The 27,976-nt window shown below is 37.3% G+C and overlaps 1 protein-coding gene across 15 annotated transcripts in view; it reads left to right on the top strand.

Annotated features, from left to right (window-relative positions):
- LOC135323454 (tumor necrosis factor alpha-induced protein 8) overlaps positions 1-24,998 on the top strand; it is a 65,244-nt gene extending 40,246 nt beyond the window's left edge. For 11 of the 15 annotated variants that reach the window (XM_026115444.2, XM_064500186.1, XM_026115447.2 and 8 more), the window contains one exon: positions 23,129-24,998. In XM_026115444.2, the coding sequence (XP_025971229.1) occupies positions 23,129-23,694 (566 nt within the window). In that variant the 3' untranslated portion in view covers positions 23,695-24,998. Of the gene's footprint in view, positions 1-2,922; positions 3,067-7,019; positions 7,086-17,924; positions 17,944-20,146; positions 20,349-23,128 lie in introns of those variants that run through there. The other 4 variants (XM_064500196.1, XM_026115443.2, XM_064500195.1 and 1 more) reach the window with 4 other exon arrangements.
- Positions 24,999-27,976: the final 2,978 nt, after the last annotated feature.

Below are 27,976 nucleotides of genomic sequence, written 5' to 3'. Positions count from 1 at the left end.
AACAGAATTTTTTTTTTCGTTTAAGGGAAGAGTGTGTGAAAGACGACACTTTACTTTACCCTCCTTGTCCTATCCAGCATCATCGTTTCTAAACTTTGAACCACTGAAAACTAGTGTGTAAAGCCAGTTTTTGTGTGTGTTCTGCCACATATTTTAGATCTAATTTTCTTCTGAGTTTTTTGGCCTTCCCTCAGAGATAGTTTCTGTCCAAATGGGAGAACGTGTGGTGGATTTTAAGCCCTTCATTTTAGGAAGTTATTCCCCCCCCCCCCCCCCCGAGAATCTGTCCTATGAATTTTATTTTTGCCTACAGATTCTGTTTTTAGAGTTTTGTCATTCTTTGTTTTGTCCTTCTCACACCTTATCTCATTCAGATTAAAAGGGTTTTTCAAGTTTCCAGGCATACTGCAGTATCGTCTCTTGCCTGTGCAAGGGCATCATCCACCGAGTCTCTATTTAATTTTTACCTTACCCTGTTACTTTTACTGGAGTTCGAGGACTGTTCATCGGGTGGAGACTCCGAGGATAATAATGACCCAATAAGCTTCTGCCGTTAGAAGTCACTATTTATCGTAAGACTGGAAAATTACCTACCTGAACTGTCTTCAGGCTGCTTGGAGTCTTTTCAGCTGACAGATGTGTTTTGAAGAAGCGTAACAACCCAAATGAAAATATAAAAAATAAGTGTCTAAAGTCTGAATTGCAACCCTGTACACAAAAGGAACAGAACTGGGTAAGGAGGTGCAATCTGGACTCTGTAGAGAAGAAACAAATCAGAATAATCAGATTTTTCTCATCTGTCTTCAGAGTTCTAACGTGTCCGAGAGATTTCAGAAATCTAAAATTACAAAACTTTCTGAGGTTTAGCTGCAAGGCTCGTTCTCTCTCCCTGTCTATCTGTCATCTACAATAGGAGAAAGACATCTATTGTGTAAATCTAATTATGGAAGGATACCAGATTATATTCTGGCTATTTTATTTCCATAAGAACACTACCTTTAATCAAGGGACCCCAAAAGCTATTACAGTTAACCTTGGCTAATGCTGTGTTTCTTCCTGTTCCTCTTCTATTCTGTGTGGGTTTTTCTGAGTGGTTTCAATCTGCTATCCAGTAATTACCCCAAACCAGCATTTGGGGAGCAGGAAGATGTGGAGGAGTAATAATTCTTTTATTTTTTTATTTATTTTTTTGCTTGAAAAATGTGGCTTCTTTAGCTAGTTTGGTGTTGTAGTTGCTTTTTTTCTGTGATACCATTTACATTAATATTCCCTTTCACTCTGTGTGCTTTGAAGGACACAACTGCTATACTTTGCCACAGCAGGCTAGGTAGTAAGGCCTGTGGAAGACAGCTAGCTTCTTGAGTGTCTGTCAGAGACCTGTGGAGTTGTGCTTATTGCCGATAAAAATATTTCAGCATCATCAAGAGGCTTCAGTGCAAATGAGATCCGTCTTTCTTAGGTATGGTACAGGCACGAGTACGTTGTAAAAGGCCGTCCCTATCCTGAATAAAAGCACTCAAAGCAAGACAAAAATTGCTCACATTCGGAAATACTATGTACCCTGATTCACAAAGCAAATTTGCCTTGGTTCAAGAATGCATACCACCCTTCCTGACTCCATGCCTTTTACCTGTGAGAACATCTTTCTTACCTACAATGTAAGCCTTGCATTACTTACAAATACACTTTAATGGATGTAGCTGAATTTTACCATCAGAAGTGCGCAAAGGATTTTTTGAAGGCACACTGAGCTTGTGACTGGAGCTTTGGCACTTTCTGATTTCATCTTGGAATATACTTACTTCCCCTTGGCTATGACTCCAGTAACGCAGTCCCTAATTGCTTATAGCGTCACTTACCCGAAGACCCTCCAGCCCCCTCAGGGGTGCACATTTAACCCTGATAGCTGGGGCAGGCCAGGGGGGATCCCGCGCCAGCGGCGCAGCTGGTTGCATGCCCGTGCAGGCAGTGCAGCCGGCACTTCTCTTGAGAGCTCGCACCTCTGCTCCTGTGCCTGAACAATAGCATTTCCACAGAGGCTTTGTTCTGTTTGCTGCACTAAAAATATAGTAAAGCAATAAATAAGGAAAAGATATTTCCTAGTTATCCTGGGATTTTACTGAAGGCTGTGCCAATCAGAAAATAGGCTTCCAAATAACTGCCATTGCTTTTGCGCTGAAGGCATGCATCCTGTTCATGACTTCTGTCGTGTGACTAGTCAGGGGAATGCTGTAAAACATAGCCATTCTCTTGCTGTGCTGTAAAACAATATTGTATAATATGCCTTTAAAAAGGATATCTTTATTAATATGTGGGAGGGGGCTATAACGCAAAGGAGTCAAATAGTTTTTTCAAGAATCAGAGACCAGTTGCTGCTTTCAGAGTAGATAGCACCATTTGTTGACCATGGTGAAGGAAAAAGTAATACAATTCTTTAGCTTTAGCTTGAACTACCTGAAAGAAGGCTGCTGCTTTTCATCCTTTAAGCATTTATTTAGTCATCCTGTATTAGTCAGTACAATTGCAGATGCTACAGAATGAATTCTAGATAGCAAGTAGTGTTGAAATGTATAGTTTAGGCTTAAAAGTGATTTAAATTAAATTTTACTGCAGGATATCAGCGCCCCAATCTGTTTGTCAGTCACCACAATCAGACGCTGTTCCACGCTCAGGGTTTTTTGGTGTCGTACGCTTGCTTTCTCATACCACGTTGGCAAGCCGTAACAAGTAGAACTCCACCCTCTCTACAGCCTAAAAGACTAGGGGGAATAAAATGCATAAACGGCAACTGCTGGCAAGGAAAATGAGAGTTTCTGTTAAGGTGCTGTTTTTCCAGACAGTTGCTCGTATGCAGTTCAGAAGGGGGCGGGATCCTTTTCACGTAGCTTCTCTGTGATTTGTTGAATTCGCAGACTTTTCCCCTTAAAATCCCAGCCCTTTTTCTTTTTTTTTTTTTCCCCTTTGAGAAGTTGGCTTGCTGCTTCTCAAAGCTCACGTCAGCTGTGATCTGGTCTCCAGTGAGTTACACTGACACCATGAGTTCGGAAGCTGATGAATCCAAGGAAGGTATGATTTTAAATATTTTTAAAGGCCTTGATTAAAGGAAAAATACATCTAGCATCGTCCGAGCTGCTTTTGTGAGCCAGAAGAAAGCATGAGTGAGAGTTTCTGCTCGTTTTTTAGCTTTCGGTTGTTGAAAGGGGAGGGAAAACGTCTTGGCAAAATCATCTGAAGAATTTTCTTTAGATTTCACTGGAAATGAAATCACCAACATGTTGACACCAGGGATATCTTATGTCTGTCTCTGCAGTGGTAACTTAGGAGCATGTGAATGAAGTGAGTTTCACACTTAGGAGTGTGAAATGGTGTTTTAAAACATTAACAGCCGATTGAAAGAGGAAGATTTTTTGAAATTGCAAGTGCTGTATTTTTTAACAAAAGAGGAAGTTGTGTGGGGGAGAAGTGAAAGGTCATTATTTTGGGAATGAGCTTGGTGCTGCTTACTTCCCTTTCAGAATGAGTGCACACACGTGTGTGTGTGTGGTGTGTGAGTGTGCGTGTTTAAACAGAGAAGTGTGCCAAAGCTGAAGGGCTTCATTGACTGCTCCTGGAGTGGAACGTGTGGAGCGGCTGGAAGTGCTCCAACAAAAACACAATTATTCACTCGTGTTGTTTTGGGGAGGGGGGTGTTTTGTGCGAGTCAGGGGGGCGGATAGTAGGGAGTGCGTGGGGGAGGAGGAGGAGGGTCATTTCCTGAAAGTGTGTACATACAAAAGGCCATTTATACAGAAGAGAATAGGGCAATAGTGGGGTTATAAGTTGGATTTCTTAGAACAGAATTGATGTTTCATGGTTATGAATAGTCCCTAGGGAGCCTCAACCTTACAGAGATTCAGTATGGCACAGAAAAAATAGATTAGCAAGTAGTAAGGAAACCCAAGCATTTTGCATTTGGGGAAAACAAGATGTTTTCAGAATATCTCAGCTGGCTTTCCCCTCACACTCTTACAGCTTCCCCCACATGAAGAATACCATTACTATAGGCATGTATCCATTTGCATAAAAGAGTATTTTGTTGATCCTCAGAAAAGTAGGTTTGGACTGAATCAAACATAATGGTAAAAATGCTGATAGAGTGGACTTAATAACAAAGCACGATAGCCTGTGTTTTGATAAGAGTTATAAAAATGCTCCCTGTTTCATCTTCCTCTCTCATTGAATGAACAGATAAACTGAAATGCAGCTTTTCTTCCCGAGAGGATTCTGTAGGACTGATTTATTGAAAAGCAGAACTGAAAAATATTTCTCCATAGAAACTGTTTGAAAAAGAGAAACTGCGAATAAGACTATGGCAGTGTGAACGTTCTCCCCCAGCGGTACAGCAGGAGAGATCAGCATGCATGCCATAGCATGAAAGGTCCTCTGCTTTATATACAGGAAGTTCCAGACAATTTTATAAAGTTGGCTATATTTGAAATGTAAACTGGTTTCTTTAAAGAAACCTCTTACCTTCTTAGCTGACTCAGATTCTCAAAATTCTCTGAAAAGACTCTTGCTGTTCTGTGCTAATTATTTGGTTTCTTTTGATATAATTTGAGATGCCAGGATCTTCATGATGAAAAATGCATTTGGAGCAGGTGGCTGAGGGAGGAAAGATGGGATAACTTTTTGGTTGAGTTATTTTTAGCTGGGAAAATAACTGGGTTTTGCTGCACTGTGATTTTAATAAATTTGAGTGGAAAAATAAAAACAGTCACCATTATGAGAAGATGAGCTACAGGTGTCACTGCGAAAGTTTCTCAGTCACTCTGTAAATGCATTTGTGATGATATGCTCACGTGTGTAGAGGAATAATTTATAAGGTGCATGGGAAAAGGGGATTTAGTGTATGTGAATAAAGACTGAGATTAACAGGTGAATACACAGAATTGCAGCTTTGTACTACTTTATCTAGTCTGATTCAACATTGCATGAAAGGTGACTGATCAAAATAGCTTAGTGAATGTGGCAGAAATTAAGTATTCAGACTTTAATTAACCAGCTCAGTTTCATCAAGAATAGGGCTGTGTGCTTTTTGCATAAAGATCGATACTTCTCAAATTCAAACTGGATTTTGAGGCTCAGGCTTTTAATACTGAGGACAGACAATCTCTTCTGCAGTTTACCAAAGCAGGTGGTTGATTTTTCCTTTTAGTGCAAGAGTGAACATCCCTCTAAATAGGTGTTCTGATTCAGCCACAAATGATGAGGACCATCCAGGGAATTACTAGGTAAAGCTCAATGACTAGTCACACAGGGGGCAGAGGGTACATTTAGAAGATTTACAAAATACTTATTTTGGTAAATATCGTACATCTCAAGGCCAAAGGTAGTGATGGAAATACAGTAGCTAATCTGCTACGTGCTGAAGCCTGAAAGGAGGAAAAAAACTACAGGGAAATTATTAATGGAATGCTGTTTGTAAGATGAAAAGCAAAGGCAGAATATTTCCATTTTGCCAGATACAGAGATGCTGAGGTGGTCGATACCTGCATTGTTGGGCAGGGGCAAGTGAAGTGATATATGAGGCATTCTGAAATATAGTTGGAGCTTCCAGGCTTGACTCTAGGACCATATGATGGAGGATCAGCCTGAAGGGGAAGGAGGATTGAGGGCACAGTAATAGTCTTGAATGTCACATCTATTCTGACAATTATCTGTTGCTGAAGAGAACGATACTTCATTTTTAGCTATTTATAGAAGGTAATTGCAGTATTTAGAGAACATTGGGAAGTCTGCAAAAAGTGGATTTAAGGGTTTAATATATATATTTTTAAAACTGCAAAACAAGATCAAAGCCCATAAGTTTTAGTGTTATAAAAGTAAATTATACTCATTGTTATAATGAAACCCAAAAGTCCAGCTTAGTTTTGAATTATGAACTGCCAAAGATTTTTCTCTTAATTTTTTTTCATACTTAACAAAGGTATATTCTTTGATCTCAAATCTATTCTCATTTATATCCGTAGGAACTGGGAGTAAAAACACATTGCTAGAAGACAATGTGACTTAACTGTATTTTGTACTAATTGTTGGCTATGGGGTATGCAGTAATGCATGTAGGCTTTTCAGCTTCTGTTTTTGATCTCTGCGTGGTGCATGTTAGAATGCTGACATCAAACGTGGGGGGTTTTTTTTTCAGTTGAGATGCTGAGTAACCTTTAAACAATCTTTATATTCATCTGTATACCACAATGCTGTTACTTATGTATGGTGTTACTATATGAACAGTGATATGTAGATACATGGCATCAGTCTGCATTACATATACAGATTCCAACAACTGCCATGCTATAAATAAACCTGGCATATTTTCCTGCAGTTACTTTTGTGCTTGATGAAACAAAGAGCATGGTAAAATCAAGAAACAGGCTGTAAGATATTACTACATGCTGTAATTTTAATCTGGTGTTGTATGGTAGATAAGTCATGCACCAAGGAAAGTATCAAATGGTTTCAGACTGTTATTTGACTTAATTGCTTGCTATGGTCTGCAGGGAAATGTTCTTGATATTAAATATATGTATCGTGAATATACCTTTTTAAGTACATGCAAATACATGTTAAAGTTTTTGTGATATTAATGGATTCTTGACATAATAGTTCTCCCATAAAAGGAAATAGCAATTTACATAAAGCTTCAGAAGACTTCAGCTTCATTTACAGGTTTTAGGTTGTATATTTAGAAAATAACAGGAAATAAATCTAATGTCTCGAAGGTAGGGTAGAATAATATTAGATATCAGAGGGTTTGTAATACATAACCTATGAAACAGTGGATAATGTATTACAAATTCAGAAGCTGTGAGAGCGCCTATTGCATCTTTATAATATTTAGTTTTAAGTTCCATATTTCATGGGAGAGACGCCTCTCTGCGTTCCTAAAAGTGCTCAGAGCTTTATATAGACACAATTAGCATATTTTTTTAATCCAAGTGAGGTTATTGAGGAATGAGCTCACCTGTTTTTTTTCCTTTCAGAACTCAGTCACACATGTTATAAAATTATGGAGCACTCACTGTTTTAAGAAGTAAATATTCCCTCCTGTAAGTAGTCCTGAATTTGCTTTGCCATTTTGCAGTCACTTCTTTCTCAGACAGGTCTTTGAGCTCTTTTAGATTTGTCTGAGAGTTTTCTAGGATAGAATCTTCCTCATTTAAATAATAAAATGTCTGCTGTTGTGCTCTTATGGCCCATTACTCCATCCACATCATTTCTGGGAATGTAATATGTAGTGTGTCAATATAAGATTCTGTCATCCCACCATATCGAAAGCTAGGTAGCATCTGTGTTGGAATCTTTTATGCTTTTATGACAGTAAATGAGGAGACTCAAACTGTGCAAGTTGAATGTTATCCATACTTAAATGCCAAACGTATCGGATGTTGACAGTCCCATTTCATGGCAACTTTTGAAGTTACAAACTGTTTTCAGACAGAGTTAGAATAAATTACATGAAAAACATAAGGTTAAACAGAAATGGAATTTCTTTGGACCCAAAACGGAGTGTTTTTGTGTGAATTGTGGTAGCCTTGACAGCTGCAAAAATTGGAGATTTGACTCCTTTTCTATTGTGGAGCTCTGTTTTCCATACAAAGTGAACCAGCACAGAAGAACTAGTAGTACGTACCTCCCCACTGCCCCTTTAGACCCATGTTCTGCCCCCCAGGCTAGGGAATGTGTGCTCCCTTTGTTTTGCCTGCCCCACTTCTACCTTCCCTTGTCAAAACAATAACCTCCATAAAACATTAAGGCCGGTGAAACAGTGGCTTTTTGCTGATAGTATTCTGAAAAGTTCTGTTTAGAGATAGGAAGAATCATCTGGCTCCAAAGGATATTAGTGATCCGGATTTACCAGTTGAAGGCTTTTTATTGCATTGATAAGTTCCCTACTGCAGAGGAAGAGCATTAGGAGGTTATTGGGGTTGTAAATGTCATGTACACAGTTCTGTGAATCAAAACAGTGATTAACAATTACGTAGTTCAAGTAATCCTTTCTATAGGTTGTTAGAGTTCTAGAGTAATAGGACAAGCCAAAAGCAAAATATATTATAATTTTAACTTTGAAAATAAGAAAAAGAAAAAAGGAAAGAAGTAAGTTTATGAAAGAGAAGCAAGAAAGAATCATTACTAACTGGACATTGTAATGCTATACCACATGCACAGCAAAAAACATTGCCAGAGGTGCAAAATAGTGGGAGTGGATGGAAAAAGAAGTGAGCACCTTAATGAGGAAGGAGCAATCATAAATTTGGGGAAAAAAATCAGGAGATCCAAGCAAGTCAAAGTAAGGTTTTCTTTTTTAATGATGTTTGGAGGATTGTGTATTTAATGAAGCAAGATACAGGAAGACAACGAATGGATTTGAGGACAGGGATTCAACTCCACATGGTTCTTAATGTAGCTGGTAGAATTACATCTAGATGTAGGCATTGCAGTACTCAGTAAAAGCACTGATTTAAGGCTGTTAAACTCTGGCAGCAGCTCTGAATCTCTCACCTCAAAAACTGAAGGAATGTTTTGTTTTATTTATTTTCCTAACCAAATCAGGGTAGCCTTTAAGATGACCTTTCCTTACCGAGTGAGGTTAACCTTTAAGATAACTTTTCTGTAAATGGTTTAGATGACACACACATTGCCTGTTTTACAGGCTTAGAATCTGATGTGCTGAATTGGTGTTTTATTTTGCTGTATTCCGTGTTTGGAAACCAATACTGAGTAGCTGTCTTCTACAGAATGCTTTGCTAGTCTGTGTACACCACAAGTTTAGCACTCTTCCTTGTGCAGCTGGAGCAGATGAGGAAGGTAGGTGGTAATTTGAGTAGAGGCCATGGGGAAGCATTTGCTGTAGCAGCTAGGCTGCATTACAGGATCACTAAAACTCAGGTTAATCATTTAGCAACAATTGTTGGGTTGAGTGCTGGATTGCTCTAAGAAAATTCCATTAATATAATTATACTGACGCAATCAAAGCTAGTAATCCATAGTGAACTGCAAGACTAACGTGTTTAATTGTGAATAAGATACAGCCCCTTGAGCTACCTGGAAAATAGAATCATAGGTAACTTAGGCTGTGAGGAGCCTTTGGGGGTCCTCTGGCCCAACCTGCTACTCAAAGCAGAGCTAAATTCAAAGTTAGATCCAAATGTGAAGTTAGAAGACATTGCTTCGGCTTTGTTCAGCCAAGCTCTTAATATCTCCACAAGTGCTGATCCTACAGCTTCTCTAGCAACATGTTCCAGTATTTGACCACCTTCCCTGTGAAGAATATTTTCCTTACATCTAACTGGAATTTCCCTTGCTGCAGCTTCTGCCCATTTCCCCTTATTCTTTTGCTATGCATCTCCAGGAAGAGCGGCTCTGTCTTCTTGGTAACCACTCAGTCAGTAGTTACAGATACCATTTAGGTCCCCTGGTAGTCATCTTTTCGGCCAAACAGACCTTGCTGTCAGCCTGTCCTGTAGGTCATATATTCCAGCTCCCCAGCCATTTTGGTGGATCTTTGCTGGACTTGTGCCGGTTTGCCAGTGCCTTTTTTGGAGAGATACTGGGGAGCCTCAAACTAGACACAGTACTCCATGTACAGGCAGGTGATGCTTTCTTTTCAAATTAGATCTGATTTTTTCATTTTACAGAATGGCTTCTTTTGGTGACTTACTTTCCCCTTCTCCCTTTCATTTATCTGTTTATGATGGCATTTACTATATTCTAGCACTTTTCAGACCCTAGGGTTGTTTTCTTTGAGGAATTTGCAAACTACAAGTAGCCATAAATCAGGCAGAAGTTAGAGATCAGGGAGCAAAAGTCAGTCAATAGGCAATCCCCGGAGAATCAAATAAGTTTTTTATATCTAGATAGGCAAGAGGGCCCTGCACACACATTCAGAAAGGCTGTGTTCTTCAACAATATTATTTCCAAACATAGGAACTGGCTAAATGAATGGCTTCTAAGAATGATGAGTATTTTGTAATACATGAGCCAGGGGTGGCATAAGGGAAATGTGAGACTAGGATACTAATAATCATTTGTATCTTTTATTCAGAGGCACACATGATTGCTTTCATCACTCAGTATTTATCATTTGGTCAAATCTTATGTTAAATGTGATGATTTTGTAAGGAGTTTTTTGAGGAGCATATTGCTTTTTTGTTGTTGTTCTCTTCCCAAATGTTTGGAGTCTCAATAAACACAGTTGGGTAATAAATAAAACAAGCAAGCAAAAACTGTATTTCAGGTGTTATCTCAACCCCCGGACTGATTTCTGTTACGGTTTTATTACAATCTATGGTAATAGGAGAACATTTCATAAAGAGGTAGGGAAAAAAACACTAATTTTTATGCCACTGTATTAAGCAACTGTTGTTTTTGTTTTTCCTTTCATCATACTCAATAGAAGAAGCAGGAGGATAAAAATAAACAGATCTATTTCATAATGGTTTTAAAGTCTAGCTTTTTGTTTAAGGATTATTTTTTCCTGTTTGCTCACTGGGTAAATACTTTAGATCCAGCGATCTCCTAGTCAGTAGTAACAGTTGCTGTATATGACTATGTAAGAAATATCAGTGCTTGAGCTGACTGTTTCTGCGTTATAAAAATAGAAATGAATAAAAATAGAATAAAGTATTTGGAAAACAGTACCAACTTGAAAGATAGTTTTGTACATGCTGATAGTAACAAATTCTTTTACTATGGAAAGTGTGTAGATTTCCATTTTTTCTCTGCTTGGGTCAGTGGATTTCCTGAATTATTTTAGTTTTTTAATGGTAGTTGTACATTTTTTCTTTCGTGGACACATCTCTGTAATGACTCCTGAACAGGATACATTGTGTGATTAGTGATGCAGATGTGACTGCCGGCAACTTGGTTGGTTCCTTATCACCAGTGTCAGCAAAAGTGTAGGCATTAAACTTGCTCTCAGTTGGATGCAATTTTGTTGCGAGTGGGGAGAAGAGAAATTAAGAAATCTCTCCTTTTAGAGTTTTATTCTGCATTCATCCTTTTGGCATCTTTTCTCATAAATACTATTTTTCTTCATAAGATTCCCTGCCTTGGTTAAGTTTGGGGGTTTGGTTTGTTTTTTGCATTTGGTTCCCTGCCACAATTTGGGTTTGTTGTTGATTTCTGGTGTTTGACTGGCTTGCAATGAAAAGCAGAGAACCGCCACCCCTGCAACTCATGGCTGACTGAATTTGGGGAGCTTGGGATCGAAATGCTTACCACAGATCTGTTTCTGCAAAAGCAATGCAGAGGAACAGATGCGCACTGTATGAACTAATTTGGAGATATTTTTCCGTACCTCCTGAATTCAGCCTCAGCAGTTTTAACTATACAGATTAATAATGGAAGATCAGCCAGTGTGCTTTGTGTGGCAATAGGGGAAATCTATGTTTCAGTTTGGTGTTGCAAGATACAAATGTTGGCGTCTGTGCGGAGTTGTGGTTGTGCTGGCAGTTTATGGTATGACAATACATTGCAGTAAAGTGAGAGTTAGCGTTTCATCTATTTGAGACCATTTGTCCTTGGACGGTTTGTCGTTTGAAATTCAGAGGCATATTCTGGGATGTACTTTAAGCAGCTATAGATATAGATAGGTACTTGCAGGATTCTCTAAGGTATTTAGAAACTGATCTGTGATTTTGGACCTTTAGGAATGATCCCGTCAGGTCTTGATGCCAAAATGGTTGCATTTCACTTTGTTACAGGAATTAATAAAGCACTGAATCAGCGCATGCACAGACAAGCCTCCACGTAATGAGCTCCTTCAAGATACATAGAAAACTTTGACTGAGAAAAAGGAGAAAATGCAGAAATTGCATTGTTTTTAAATCTTAAACTTTCATGAGATCTGTTTTTGCTTTTACTATGTCCTCTTTAGCAAACTATTCTAGGAAGAGATTTTTTTTATAGAAAAAAGAATAGCTGAATATTAGCAAAAGTGAGTAAATGACACTGATGAATATTTGAACTAGCGATTCCAAGGGCTATTTTTTCCCAGTAACAAAAGAAAAACTGAATTAATTTTGAAGCTTATTCAGAAACATTTATATTAACAATATTCACTGAGGAACAGTGGCTTAGACTTTATCTCAGAAACTACAAATAACATGAAACAGTGAGTCATTTTTAAAATTCTCTCTGGTTATGAGCAGCTGTGAGCAGAAATAGTTGACACTTTCCTGAAGAGATAAGAATAAAGAAATTGGCTCTGCTGTCTACATCCACAATAAGACGTCTTCACCAAGCTCCCAGCCTAAAAGCTGAGGATTGGAGATTTAAAAATCCTTCGTGCAAGACATTCTAAAACTGCCCTGGATGTATATTTAAACTGAGTTTTAGTTTGCAAAAAATGGTTTGTATTATAATCAATTGAAAGATGTAATTTATGGTTTTAGATATTGGTCAGTTTATTGTGGCCTATTATTAATTAATGCAACACCTTATGGGAAAAGAGGATAGGAGGTATCTTGTGGTGAGGACAAGAGAAACTGTTGTCGTTTTTATTTTCTCTGACACTGCAAAAATGTCATTAACTAATTTTGAAATTTAGATGGTTGGTGTTTTTTGTCATCACAGGAATGCCTGTCCTTCTTCAGGATTCAAATTTGCATTCCCTCCTTCTTACTTCTTGAATAACAGTCCCGAAAATCACAAGCTACTAGAGTGTTTCCTGCCAAAGGAAGGTCATATGGATAGCCCCTCACAGTTGGTCTGTACTGTTCATGGCCTACTTAAAAATACTACTTGATGCCAGTTCCAAGTAACGAAGCTGGACATTTAACTTCTGCAGTTGTCAGTAGCTGGGATAACAATGTACTCAGCCTTTTATGCCTTGGCCAAAGAGGGGAACCACAAGACAGATGCCGGTTTTATAGAATTACAGAAAGGTTGAGGATGGAAGGGACCTCTGGAGATCATCTAATTTTAGTGAATAGATTTACAAAATTTAAAATTAAATAGGGTCATTAGTGCCTTGCTAGTCAAGGTTCTGCATCCTAATAATAACGCTTCCTGATATAAAAGAAAATGTCAGTGTTACACACATCCTGTGTGTAACCAGAAGGGTAAATTTTACAAAACAATTTTCTGACAGTATTAGAGGCCTAATTTTCCCCTTATGCTCTATATTTTACTAGGATATAATAACATTAATGAAAGCAAAACAAAACCGTACGATACTTTGGGAGGTGGGTCTCGGATTTGACAATCTTAGCAATTTATGCTTGAGAATTAAGCTATTGAAAACTGCTTAAATCAAAGGTTTTAAGAAGATTGTTTTTAATAATCTTATGTATAGAAATATTTTGCATAATGCATCACTTGTTTTGATCATTGGTTATGAATTGGAGAAGCCAGGAATAAGGAAGACCAAAGGCAAACAAACAAGAGTCAAAGCGAAGTTTCCAAGAGGTGGATCTTGGAGGCCTGTTCTGAACTGACAGCAAGGGAGCGAGGGAAATCCAGGAGAGAAAATACTTTCAACCATTGATTTTTATGGCTGGAAGTTTGGACTGAAGTCCTGGTAGTTGTAGTGTGGAGAACAGGATAGTGAACAGGGTATGGCTACTAAACATTGGGAGAAAAAAATAAAACTGGAGGGTTTATCTATTTTGTTCCTTGTGGAAGAGGAAAACAAAGGAAATATATTTTCAGTAGTGGGAATGGAAGAGACCGGCAGGACCATCAACTTTAATTCCCCATAATCGTAAGTAAGTGTACAATGGATGGTTTGTGCAGAAGAGTAATCAAAGCATATATTCTATGTACAGCCATCCATTTCATGCTGGAAAACTTATTCTTCATGATATAAAAACAGCAAGACCTGTACTGAAAAACTAAAAGATAAAACTGTAATGGGCAGCAAAAGAGATGAAGGGCATCACCACTGTCCTAGGCCGCTAGAATAGCAAGGTATCTGGCAAGGAAAATTCTCAGACGGTTTATTCTCGTGCATGTGATAATTCATTTGATACTGAAAAAAGAACAAACTGTCCAAACATCAGAGAATTTAGTGCCTTTGGAATTGCTCCTAGTTTTTTCTACATCCTGTCTATAGTTGTGGCACTCCTTGGTGCCTCAGAATAAGTTTCTTAAAGAAGAAAAAAACAGAAACCCAATTACGCGTGACGGTGGTGGTGGGGAAATTCCATCCTGTATCTCAGGGCAACCAGTGGAAGGGACAATAGTAATACATATAAATACAGTGTAAAAGAGCAATCCAGTCTTCTTTCAACCTTCCACTGAGACAGATACCAAAGGACACCTACCATGTGTCCAAGACACAGAGAGAGTGACACACAGATTGACATTGCAAAGAGCGAAGAACCAGGACTAGAAATACAAGAAAAACTTTATTAACTATTTTCAAAGTCAGTGTAAGATGACTCGCAAACCCTTCTGTCATTTTAACTCTCCTCTGCTGTGGCTTGCTTTACATTCTATACAAAACATATCCCTTTGCATTTTGACTGCCAAGTTGATACCTTGTTCTTGTAATTGATTTCCCTTTTCCTGTCATGCTGTCTTGTCTCTACTGTATGGGCAGATGTCAGTTCCTTATATTTTTTGCCACATGCATCTTGAACTTCCTCTACATTTTTTGCTTTGTCAAATTTAAGTTTCACCATGCATTCCTTAGGACTGCCTGTCTCCATGCTTTTCCTCTTGCATCCAAGCCAAAAGATCCTCAGTTACATATTGTATGTCCTGGGCCCACAGCTAAGCTTTTGGTTTTGTGTGAAGACATTCTTTTTGCAGTGTTGGTCATAAAACAATTAGATATCTCTGCCTTTTTTTTCTTTTTTTTTACTTTTGATAAAACATTCAATTTTAATTTTTTTCACAAGTGCTATTTGGGTTAGGGAGCTTGGTGCTGTTGGGTTGCTGCACAGTTTGTGTGTTTTTAAGGCTGGCTGAAAAACTACAGTATCTGGGTTGCATTTGCTTGTTTTGAAGGAATAGCCTTGAAGTGAAAATGAAAAGATTTGTACAGCATTACTGTTGAGTATGCATGGACACCTGGTAGATACAGAGGAACCTGATGTAGCCCTGAAATGGCCAACAGCTGAAATATGTGGGCTTTGTATTTAATATCACAGCACCTGTTACTACATTCCTGCAAGGGTAACAAATGGTGGCAAAGGAGTGAAATACCAAATATAGTTCATGACCCTACTCTGCGTGACTGTCATTTTCTCTGTTAAATATCCAATATATTTAAATACATGCTTCTGTAAGAGCAGTCATCAGAAGTATATGGAAAGAGGTTAAAATCTTAATTTTTTTCTTACTAAAGCCATACTGTTAATTGAAAAAACATATATAGGCTTGAGGAAAAGGGCTTTTAAGAAGGCTTTTAAAGTTTCTAAACCAGCTACAGTATGTATCATGTGATGCAAAGGGTGGCTGTGGGAAGCACAGGCACGTAAAACCAGAATAACTTGTTGGCACAAACCACTCTCATGGGACTGCGAAACTCTACACATGCATTCTTGTTGGAAATAGTATCCTGCATTGCCACACTACCCAACCTTAACCTGCAAGTACTTTTTTTGGCAATTCTTTTCACCTCTTGATCAAAAAGTATTTTATTTTCTGGTTTTCATTCTTTAGGGTTTTTTTTGCAACTGGGAAGTGGATTTTTTCTGTTGGTCAAATTTTGGGACATTTTAATATGCTAAAGCTACAAATTGAATAGTAAAATCAGGAACTTACATAACAAATATAGTGTGTGATATGTAAACCTACTGGCAATGACTTCTCCAGGACTTTATTAAATAAGAAAGGTGTTCCCAGCATTGTTTGCTAGCTTTTCTCTTGTTCTCTGCTGCTGAATGTGTGTTCCCTTTCAGTATGGGTATGCAGATCAGGCATACTATATATTCCAAAAGTTGCTTGATTAACCAGATATTTTTTCCAAAATTGCTTGATTATCCATTGCTGCAGGGTGACTTCCAGCTCCAGAGCTAACTTCCAAATCCAGTCAGCCTGCTCATGCAGTGTTTGCCATGTGTTAGTCTTGGCTTCAGATTCGTTTTTTTTTTCTTTTGAAGATCTTCTAATATGAATGTTAAAATTAGTACACATTGCTGGACTAATTAACGTTCTTATATTGTGCTTAGTTGGTAAAGATCGTGCTGAATGAGAATTTAGTACAATCTACTGCATCTGTTAAGGGAAATGTAGGCAAAAGTTATTTACCATTATGAACATATACTTTGTATGCATTGAAAACTTCAGATCAATTTTTCTAGTCAAAACTGATATTCATATATAAATCTCTCTTTTCAAAAAGAAGGTGCCAAGTCAAATATTTGCTCTTCCAATAAGGTGCATGTGTACCTGAATCGAATAAAGGCAGATGTATGTGGAAGAAATGAGTACTATACAGGGCTTTTGCTTTTCTAAGAGTGTCAAACCAGAGGGCAGGGCAGCAAGTTATGAATTACAGTTTAGAGTCTAGTCCCACTGCAGTTCAAAACAGATTCACGTTTGGGAGAGAGAGGTGGTGTTACCTGTGTCCTGCCTTTTCAGCTGGTATTGGGCAAGAGGGAAGCTGGAAAGAAAGACTGAATTCACCCCCTGACATTTTTTTGTATCATGTTCAGATGTTTCTCTAACTAAAGTTCAAACACAGCTGTTCCTTTTAAGGCCAGAAATAAGCCAGGGAACTCTTATGCTGCTGTGGTGGATGGAAAAGTCAAGAGTCCTTCTGACTTTACACTCTGTGAAGGAAGATCATAGCTAAAGACTAGAAATCCTTGTATGTCCCACAAGCTGTTAGAGTGTTACCAGAAATATTGCTGTGGAAAATATTCATTGATGAGTTTTGTTTCTTCTGATATGTTTTTCTCCTTTTGAAAAGTAGTGCTTTTTTTTTTTTTTTTTTCATTCCTTATTTCCCTTAACTGCGTTGTATTTCTTTTCTCCTGCACATAGCTGTCTGCCCTCCAGGTTTTCTGTTCTTTGCTCCTTGCCTAAGCCATCTGCCCTTCTCCCAGTCTTTGACTTGATAAACTCTGTGGCGGCCTTGGTCTCTCCTCACTCTTGCCATCAGCTACCTTAGGAGTCAGAGTCCCTCTGTCTGAAGGTCAAGAGTGAAGGCTGTCAGAGCTGTCTGCTCTAGCATGCCTCGTACAAGCTTCATCAGCTTTTGAAAGGCAGACACATGAAGAAACACTCACAATTGCAAAGACTAGCTAATTTTCTGAAGTGGCTGTTTGGGGACTGCTGCATTTTTGGAGTAAATTTTACATTCCAAGGACTTTATTTGTGCTTTTAGAAAGTTGCATTTAACATGCCTTTTACCTAAGAAAGCTCTGAAGCACTTCACTACAGATTAGAATCAAAGCACTGAGTCTTTTGTGGGGGGGGGGGGGGGGGGGGAACATTCTTTGAAAATATGACTCATTCCATTAGATGGTGATCAAGAAGCTACAAATCATGGTGGCAGTTAGAAAAATCAGCTTACTTTATTATATCTGAAGAATGAGTAGTCCGTGTTCTACCAGTCATTTTTTAAATCTTTTCTTTATGTAATTAATATACTGTGAAAAAAATGTAACAGCTCTGCTAGTACCAAAGGTTTATGGCTCCATTTCTGCTTGTTATATAATTCAGGAGTTGTTCCTTTATGGACACTAGCTCTTGCAGTTTATCATGGTTTGAGCTCACTTTACTGAAGTCATGTATTTTTATATGAAGTCATTTATTTATATGTCTCAGTGTATTTACTTTCTTAGTATTTCTAGCCTTTACCCTTCTTGAAAACAAATGTAGCCCTGTATAAAGACCCTGAAAACGGAGAGTGCAAGAAGATATCAAAATTCAGTAATTTTCTAATATCTTGGTTTGCAGGCACTCTTACAGTTTTGGAAGGGCATGACTCACGGTCACAAATACTTGGAAGTGAGTATTGACAGTCCCACTTGGTTTCAAGTTGCCTCCCTCTGAGGGAATGATGCTCGCTCGCTCTCCCTCCACGAGTGTGACTGAACATGAGATTCTTAGCGTGTGCACAGACTTGTAGCTTTAGCTTTAACCCACAGTTTAAACAGAGGCAAACACACTTTTCCACACAGGAAGCCAGACAGGAAATCAGTTGCCACATTTCTCAAAACTCTGTGATACAGTCTTTTAAATCATGCAGAAAGTGCTCAGTTGGTGCTGGATCTTTTCTCCTAATCCTCTGTATGTATTCTTTGTATCCTTACCAGAAAAACCCTTTCATGTTTGGATCTTGCACCCTACAGTGGGCAAGCTTACTCTCTAGGTACTAGTGACAATTAGTAGGTGGTATGTCAATCAGTAAAATGAGAGCTCAGTCTCACATTGCAATGTTATCATTAATGGCTTCACAGTCATATTTCCTCTTCAGCTAAGGCTGTCATGTTAAAGTCTCATGAGTATATTCGCCAGAAATGGGAACTGCATCAAAAAATTTAACTCTCGAGTTGTCCATAGAATTAACGTGGTTCACTGCAAGTTTTTACTGGATGCTTTTCTTCAGGTGTGTCTTTATTACAAGCCTAAAAATACTCAATGACAATTTTATCCATAGACATTAGATTGAATACACAGACTTGACTGTATGTACTATCAGTTGTGCTAGTGATTGTTACCTTGGGGGGGCATGGAGGACCAAAAACATTCTGCCTTGGTTTGGGGTACTGAAATCATCTGATTCGATTTTTTTCCAAATACATTCAGTTTTAGTTTAAATGTAGTTGAGAAATAGGATATTTGGCAATAGGCATTTGCCACAGTAAGTAGGGAAGTGTACTGGCTTTCATGGCAGGAAGAATGAGCATCACAGCCATAAGAAAGAGCCTTCTTGTACTTTTATACCAGTCTCCTCCTGAGAGCTTATTAATGCAGAATTTTCAGTTTTCACTGAAAGTTCATACTTTCTACACAGTTAAAGATTTGAGGAAAACATCTCTAAGGTAAATATTCTGGGGAAAATGTATTGAGAGAGGTGCCTGTCCAGTATTGATTTACTTCAATGCATAAAATACAAAACTAATATTAAACACCTGGTGTTGTTTGCAAAAAAACAAGAAGCATCGTAATTAATAAGTTCCCAACTTCCATAGAAATCAGCCTCTGTTAACTAACTGGCTTGTCTTCTAAATTGTAAATAAATGAGAAGACTTTTCAGATGTCCCTGATATCCCTAAGGTCCTGTCAATTTCTGAGTGACAGAGGGAGGATTCCTCCCTGAGAGCCTGTCACCTGAGACTGTTCTCCTCTGCAGAGGGTTGGCTCCACTGAACGTAATCATGGCAGTGAACCAGAAATGTTTAGGTATATTGATTGTACAGGAAATGACATCCCATTGATTTCAAAGGGAGCAATATAATTTTTGAAAGTGAAATGTAAGACTGCATAGAAAACAAATAGGGGCTATAAAGAGGAATCATGAGAAAGACTATCTATGAGATGTTTAAAATTGGTTGGATTACCTGCCCAAATTCTGAGGCTTCTGCAGGCCACCAGAGAAATGGCATTATTTCTGGATGGAAACTGTCAATGAAGTAAGTGTACTCAGAGGTTTGTATGTATCGATCATCTACTGTATCCCCTCCTTAAATAGTGACTATATGAGAGCAACACCTATGAAAATCAGACTGCTCTAATTAGTTGTCTGAATGTGGATTTACATGCTTATTTTTAGGTGCTTCCATTTGAAATTTCAGTCAGAGCTCTTAAACTGGATGTATGACTGTTCTCACGTTCAGAACTGGGGATTAGTGAAGCATACAGCTGATAGCAGCTCCTCTCTGTTTCTTTATGATCTGCTAATCAGACATTTCAAATATAGGTGAGTTTCCTGTTCTTGGCATTTGCAGATATTGGGTTAATATTTTAACCTCTTCTTAACAAGTACCCTGCCCTATGAAGTTACAGAACCTTTCTTCTCTCTCCATTTCTGCTAATTGTTCCAGTTGTCAGTTAGCAATAACGGCTATTGGTGTTACATTGCTTGCTCAGCAGTGCAATTTCCTTTAAGCACTCTTTTCAAGGAAGTGAAACCGCTGCAATGTATTTTTGCATTTTGAGGTGCCAAAGTAAAACGAAGCACTTCAGACAGAAGAGAAAGGTAGTTGAGAAAAGTTGCTGTTATGGAGAGAGGAAAAAAAACACCTTAACTCTGTGATAGGTTCCGACAGTGTTTCAAAATGTATGATAAAGTATGTGCTAGATTTAGCTGAACGAGCAAGCAACAGGCTTCACCTAGGATATTTTGCATCTGTACGTGAGATGTGTTTCTGCTATCAGCATTAGTAATTGCAATTCCTTTTGACAAGAAAGTAAGTAATAATTTTACTTTTTTTAAGAAAATTCGTTCTGTTGGAGTTCTAGAAGCTCGGTGCTTAAACTCAGTTTTGTTGAAGCAGTTGGCTGGAAAATAACATTATAGGGTTTTTTTGTTATCAGTAATGAGAAAAAATCTGTTTATAATAAAATACAAACAATTTGCAAATGTCTTTTTTTGGATTGACTGACAGACAGGTATGAAATTCATGGATTTAACAAATTAGAACACATAATACAGAGAAAATGAAGCTGACTTGTGTTGTATTGCTAAATAGAGAGAAAATAGGCTATGCTGCATAGTCTCAAAACTGGAAGAATTTTTAGAAATGCCATTAAGAGTTTGATACTTTTTGTAAGTGAGCAACTCCTGTTTTGCTTTGCAGTGATAATTGTGTGTGGAGCTCTGCTTTGTCAAATCTTAAATCATGTAATGCAAGTTATTTTAGTATTGAAAAACCATCATATTTTGGTGTTGGGAAAACTGTCACATCTTGGATTGCTTAAAATTGTTACTTTGTGTATTGCTATGTGTAAATTGTTAACACAAATTTTGGGTGTTTGTGTGACTTGTTGGAGGCAGGTTGTACTGATCCTGTTCAATTATAAAATATTCTTTGTGATGAAGTTAGCATTTGATAATAAGAGTACCTGCAGCATCTTAGAAAAGAACCTTTTACAATATGTATATATATACAGTATTGTGTTTTGTTCACAACTTTATGGAAGATATTTCAAAATGCCGTGACTGCTCTTATGAGACTACAAATGCCTGTATATCTTTGTGGAATGTCAGAAAGGAGATATAATGGGAGATGAGTAAATTGGAAGGCTTTAAGAAATAAAGTAACAATTGATACTCCTGCTGGGGAGGGGGAGGGAAGGGAGGAGAAAAAGACTGGAAACTTTTAAGTTTTGTGGTTCTCGTTCTTCTTATATTAAGCAGACATAACTCATACAGCTAATGTTTCTGTGTAGATCTTTGTAAAACATTGGCTACTGAGTTCTAGTGTTTGACCACCCTTTGAAATATTCTGATTAGTTTTATTTGAATAATAACAGATACAGTTTTATATTTAAAAACTGAAATATTGAATCAAATATCTTCAGTTCAGACTGCCTACTTAGCATCTTTAACTTCTTCCCAGATCGATGTGGTTTAGAAACGTGTCTGTCTTGTGATCTTGAGTGCTATCCCTAAAATAGTTGACAGTTGGGTTCTTTGGTTTTTGAATATCTGTGTGTAGTAAAAATTTAAAAAGATGTGCTATTTTAAAAAATGTGCTCAAACATTTAATGCTTCAAAACAAAATATAGGTATGAACTAAAAGACTTAAGAGAGAATCCTTTTTGAAAGTTTGCCAGATCACAGAAAAGAAGCGTATTAAAAAATTTCTCAAAGGTACTGTTGAAGGCAAAGTATAGCTTGGTATCTCACTCATCCTTCAGCACAACTTTCTTTTTATTTGCTGGAAACCCAGAGACACCCTGGGTTTTAAGACACCCAGTTGCCCAAATACAAGCAGCTAATAGGAAACTTTTTCCAAATTCGGGGACTTAACTGTATGGCATCTGCAGAGCTTGTTTTCATTAAAAGAGAAAAAAATGTTTCCAGCCCCCATGTTTGCAAAGAAAACCTTCCATATGTGAAAGAAATATAAACATATGAAGGGTTCCCTTCAGCCTGTTTGAGACTCTGAGAAAGCTGCAACTTAAAGGCAGCCATCTCCCAGACCATTCAGCATGGAAATTTTGAGTTCACATGTGACCTACTGGAAAAGGTTACGAGAACATGCTGTAAGTAATTGTCACTGATAATAGAACATGTGCGGTAAAATTTCACAAAACAAGTTTCTGAAAGAATGTTTGAGGGTTTTTTAGTATTTGAATACCTTACAAAGACTGGAACCAGTCATTGGGTATATTGATGCAAACTACCATAGTTTTGGAGTAGAAACCTGCTCTACAATTTACTTTAATGACCAGAAAAGGATTCCTTAATGAGGTCATGCTAACAAGTGTAATGGTAGCCATTTTTGGCTACCTCTCCATTAAGTATAGAACATAGAAGGATTTACATACACTCCTTTTGCTCTGGAAACTAGCACCTTCAGATTGCATCCAGAGGATCTCAGTATTGTGTACTGACAAAGGATTGGCTCACTCTCTCTATACATGTATATATACACGTACACATGGGATCTGAATTCTCTGATCCTGTAGAATGTTTAGAAGGAAAAGATTTACAACAGTTGGTGTACTGAATTACTATTTCCAGTTGAGTAACACTGGCAATTGCCATGACATTAGGATAGTCATGGTTGCTCGGTTCCTTTAGTTTTCAGTTCTTAGCTATTCTCATGGAAGAATATTTAAAGGATTTTGCCAAGTTAGCTGGTTTCAGATTTCATTATGAATATGAAAATCAGATCAAACTTAGGCATTGTCTGATCAATTAGGGCAGATTTATTGCCTCAGATAGAAATTCCCTCAGCCCATATATATTTATTTTAATCTATTTTTCAGCATCTTCTTATATGTATTTTTTTTGTTCTCAAGCTTAAAACAGTCTAAAAGAATATAAACCTAAAAACAAAGTTTTAGGCTTAGAAAAGACAGGTTTTTCTGCAACTATATATACTAAGTTTACATTATTTTTTTGGAAATTACTAGGAGTCAGATGAAAGGATAGACATGGAAATATTCCTTACCTTACTCTCTGTAGTATGTCCGTGATGAAGTATTGACTGCATACTTTTTTGTGTTTGTTTCCCAGTGGCCACAGATGTCTTCAATTCCAAAAGTTTGGCCATTCAGGCCCAGAAGAAGATCCTTGGAAAAATGGTGTCGAAATCAATAGCAACTACTTTGATAGATGACACAAGCAGTGATGTTTTAGATGAGCTCTACCGAGTGACAAAGGAATACACACAAAATAAAAAGGAAGCAGAGAAGATCATTAAAAACCTCATTAAAATAGTCCTCAAATTGGCAATTCTCTACAGGAACAACCAATTTAATCAGGATGAAATAGCCTTGATGGAAAAATTCAAGAAGAAAGTACATCAGCTGGCTAAGACCGTGGTCAGTTTCCATCAGGTGGATTATACCTTTGACAGGAATTTTTTGTCCAAACTGTTAAATGACTGTAGAGAGCTACTTCATCAAATCATTCAGCGTCACCTAACCGCAAAATCACATGGACGTGTCAACAATGTGTTTGATCACTTCTCTGATTGTGAATTTTTGGCTGCCTTGTACAATCCCTTTGGACCTTATAAACTCCATTTGCAGAAACTTTGTGATGGTGTCAACAAAATGCTAGATGAGGGGAACATATAAGTACTTGGATTAAAGTTGACTGCCCATGTATTACTTGTAGATGGAACACTGCTGATTTATGAAGGAATAAGGGAGCAAGCAAAAGGGTTTTTTTGGGTTTTTTTTGTTTTGTTTTTTTTAAGATGAGTATTTCAAAAAGATCTTTATTAAATTGATTCCTTATCATCAGCTATCTGTTGCTATGCACAGTCCGCCTGGAAGAAAGACTGCACATGTAACTGTCTTACTGTGCCTTGCCTATGGAAACAGCTGGATAAAGACAGTAAAATAGAACTGTCCAAGTAGAGCAAGACTCTTGCAAGATAGCGACACGAAACAAAACAATGTGTTGCCAGACAATCTGAATCTTGTCTCTTTTATTTACAGAAATGTTTCTAAACTATCAGTCCAATATTGTTGGTAACAGACTATCACGGTGATGGTACACTCTATAATTTCTTTGACTTACTTGTAAAATATATATTTGATTGATTTATAGTCTTTTATGCTCTCTGCACAGATCACAGCTTCCTAGTGCTGCCCTTATGAACCATTCATTTTTTGAATACTCAGATCAGTGATGCTGTCTCATAAAGTCTGAACTGGCTTGTTCGTCTGCAGGCTAGTGATGAAAACTGTATATGTCTGCCTACCAAGTGATCCTTACAGATTTACACAGATGCCTGTTTCCTTTGATTATTTCAGGAATGATAACCTACAGTAAAACAGCCTGACTGGGAAAAAGTATTCCCTAGAAAACATCTGCAGTGCATAATTTTAAACTCTGCCTATAAAATTGAAAGGTAAAACACAATGACTAATCTATGCAATTTACTATGATATTTTTCTAATATGTCCTTATTATTTTGAAAAGGTGTGGGTGAGTGTATTTTATACATTAGCCTGATGTGTATGATGATGTGAATTCAGAAAGCTTAAACATCTGAAAATAAATTCCAAGCCAGTTTGCCATGTGTATAATGAATCTAGAAACAGAAATTAATTTTGTCATTGGCTTACATGCTATTTAACTAATGCAAAAGTGTCATCTTGAATCACTTTTTTTTTTCTTTTCTTTTCTCCTCTCCTACCTGTCACCCTTCTTTTTCTCCCTCTTCTCTGTGCCTTGCCCTTAAGGAAAAAAATGTGACTTTCTAGACACTGTAATGTGCTTAAAAGCATGAAGTTAATACATTTCAAACATCTGAAGACTTTTTGTTAGGAAGCATTTAAAGAATTTGCAGTTTATTTAATTGCCAATGTTTTTGCTGTTTGCTGTCTCTTTTTGTTTTAATGAGTAAACCAAAGAATATTTGCACTCCAAACTTTTCAAGTTTTTTTTTTCCTGTTGCTTTTAAATTATGAAGAGCAAACCTGGCCTGTGTTGGCAACCAAAGCGGTACAGCCTCTGTCAGATGTCTTCAGCACTACTTGTGGCTTTTCTAGAGTGAAAGTTGACTTTTATTCATATTCATTCAGTCACTAGGTTCTGAATATTCCAAGAAAGGAACCAAAAATGTGCTGGAGAAATGTGTGTTTGAAGTATCAACTCATTTTATACAAGCCACTAGTGTCCAGCAAAGAGGAAAAGATGAATGCACTATTAGCCTAGAGCAATTAGGAACTCATGTAATGACAATGCAACAGAACTTGTGCAGAGTTTAGAATAATATCAGCAAGATCCCTTTTCTTGTTTTGCTTAAAAAAGAATAAATACATTGCACTTTTGTCTCTCAGAATTAATTTATAGTAATGCAACATCATGAAGAAATCTCTCAAATCGTATAGTGTATAGTTTCTGACTCATCAGCCCCACATACTCTTTTTATTTTTCCACTTGGAAAGAGCAAGTTACCTATTGCTTTCCCAGTTTTTTGGGAAAAGACCTTGACTTTTCAAAACTGCAGCTCTCTTCTTTGTAAATCGCACTTCTAAATCATATACTGATCTACAAAATAGCACAGTTTGAATGAAGACTGCCAAGTTATTGAAAGGACGGGGTATCTCATTGATTAGAACTAGGCATACTGTACAAATTTGCTAGGTAAACTACCACACATTTGCTTCAACCATGATCCAAAATATTTTGATTGCTCAAATTTTCTCAGGGACAAAAATTGCTTACATGCTTTTTGTATATTGTTTACACCTATTTAAATACATATGAGTAATTGTAGTCGAAGTGTCTTTTTTTGAGACATTCAGTAACTTCTTATTCCATTGCATTATCAAATTAAATGTATACTTTATAGAAAAAGTGAAAAGTGCTCTTTGAAAAGTGATTATAAACATAAAAACTTGACAACTATGAGAAATTACATTTAGCTCACAATCTAGCCATGTTCTTTTCTGAGATACTGTAAAAATAGTTCTTATCTGGCATTCCTTTCCAAATACAAAGAAGCAATTTTTTTGATGATTAAAGGAAATAATTTTACAGGACTTCTAAAGACCTACTTTTATAAGTAAATGACGTAACACTTAAACTAAACTGTAAGATTTTGGAGTTCATTTATTTTTCCTGCAGCACACACAATACTGGCTTTAATTATCAAATTTCAGAAATAAATTCATAGCAGTTTTCCTTGTAGTATACTTGTATTAAAGTGTCAGCCACTTAGCACGGATGTGATTTATCTTAAACCCATATTCTTTGTCTAGCTGAATTTAAAAATGAAAAGGTAACAGTAGTTCTGTTCAATTACTGATAGAATAATGCCCCTTATTCTATGCAGTAAAACTGATACAACACTGTGTTTTAATAGGGGGGAAATGACAGAAATTCTTAAAATCCTAAAATCTGCTCATCATGGACTGATTTTACAATAGACTTTAAATCTCAGTACCATAGATGTTTCAGATTTTAATGCCCTTCTAATGTTTAGTTTATCATTAGTGCTTGATGCCATCAAAATATATGTTGTTGAAGTTGTGGAAGTTAAAACTATTTTATAGCCTTTTGGAGGAGCTGCAAAGTGGTAAGACCTTGGATACATTTTGCAACATGCATCAAACTACTATGTCAGCTGTACAAAGAAAACAAGATAGAGGGATGTTATCATGGCTGTTTTCTGTGTGTCATCTTAACAGGGCTTCATTAGAACTTTTCATCACCCCTTAATTATGTTTGTATGCACGTGTGTATATGCGTAGACAAGCAAAAAGAGACAATCAGGTAAGTTATGAGCATTATTCTTGCCATAGAACTCTTTTAAGATTTATCTCCATTTAGAAGGTCCAGAGATTATTAGCAGGAGTCTGGAAGCTTCCAGCAATTGGGGCTTAATCTTGAAAAAAAGATTCAGCCTCTCCCTTGAAGCAAATTCCTGCAAAATAAGGGAAAGAGCAGATGGTCTGTTGTTTTTCCCCATCTCTCCCTAAAAATACTGCATTGTCCCAAGGAAGTAATAAACTGTTTTTGATGCTAATTGGTTTCAGTTCCTTTCCAGCCACTTGTATCCACTTGCATACCATTTATAATGTGACTAAAGGTAAACTGGAATTCTACATGTAAATGTTAAAGGGACCTCAACATGCTTGTTTTAATGGTCCAGCAGAGAAGAGAGCGTTGTCCTCGGGAGTCCCTCACAAAGATGACAGTGTTATGATGAGGAGGGGGAAGTCAAGCAGAATAAGCTCATCAGTCAGCTGGTCTCCTGCTACCAGGGCTTTTCAAGCCTTACATGCTTTTCCTGCCTATTGGCTCTTCAGACAGGTTTATTCCTTCCCTATCCTTGTTGCCCTGAGGAAAGCAGTATGATGGAATATGTTAACTCTTCACTTACTCAAAGAAACAGCCCTAAATACCAATTTCCTGCGTTTCTGCAATGTAATTTTTAATCTGAAGGAATAATCTACATCTTGATATAGTTGTTAATACTGTTTTGTATATAATCTACATCCTCATAAGTATAGTAAGCATTTAACCTTAATTTCAGTACATGTACCTCTGAAACTTTTTAGAAGAAACATAGTGCTTTTGTATACATTCCCGAGGGTATACTTTAGCATGAACATAAAATGAAGATTCCAGTTTGCATAACCATTTGCAAAGAAAACTTCTTGTTACGACTGTTTTTCATTGAGATTTGGGCAGGTCAGCCAACATTCACAGTGAAGAGGCAAACATCTGTGCTCTGGATAAAACAAACAACTGTCAAAGGAGATTACAGTCATTCAGAAAATTTCCATGATATCTTATATCTGTGATTTCCCTCATAGATGAAGCTTCCCTTGGGAGAAAAAAGTTTGCTATCATAAAAAAAAAAAAAAACAACCTACCAAAAACCACACTGTGGCTACT

Source organism: Dromaius novaehollandiae, chromosome W (genome assembly GCF_036370855.1).
Source record: "Dromaius novaehollandiae isolate bDroNov1 chromosome W, bDroNov1.hap1, whole genome shotgun sequence".
Lineage (NCBI taxonomy): Eukaryota > Metazoa > Chordata > Aves > Casuariiformes > Dromaiidae > Dromaius > Dromaius novaehollandiae.
Note: the sequence above shows the minus strand (reverse complement) of the source record. Positions and strands in the feature narration are given on the sequence as shown.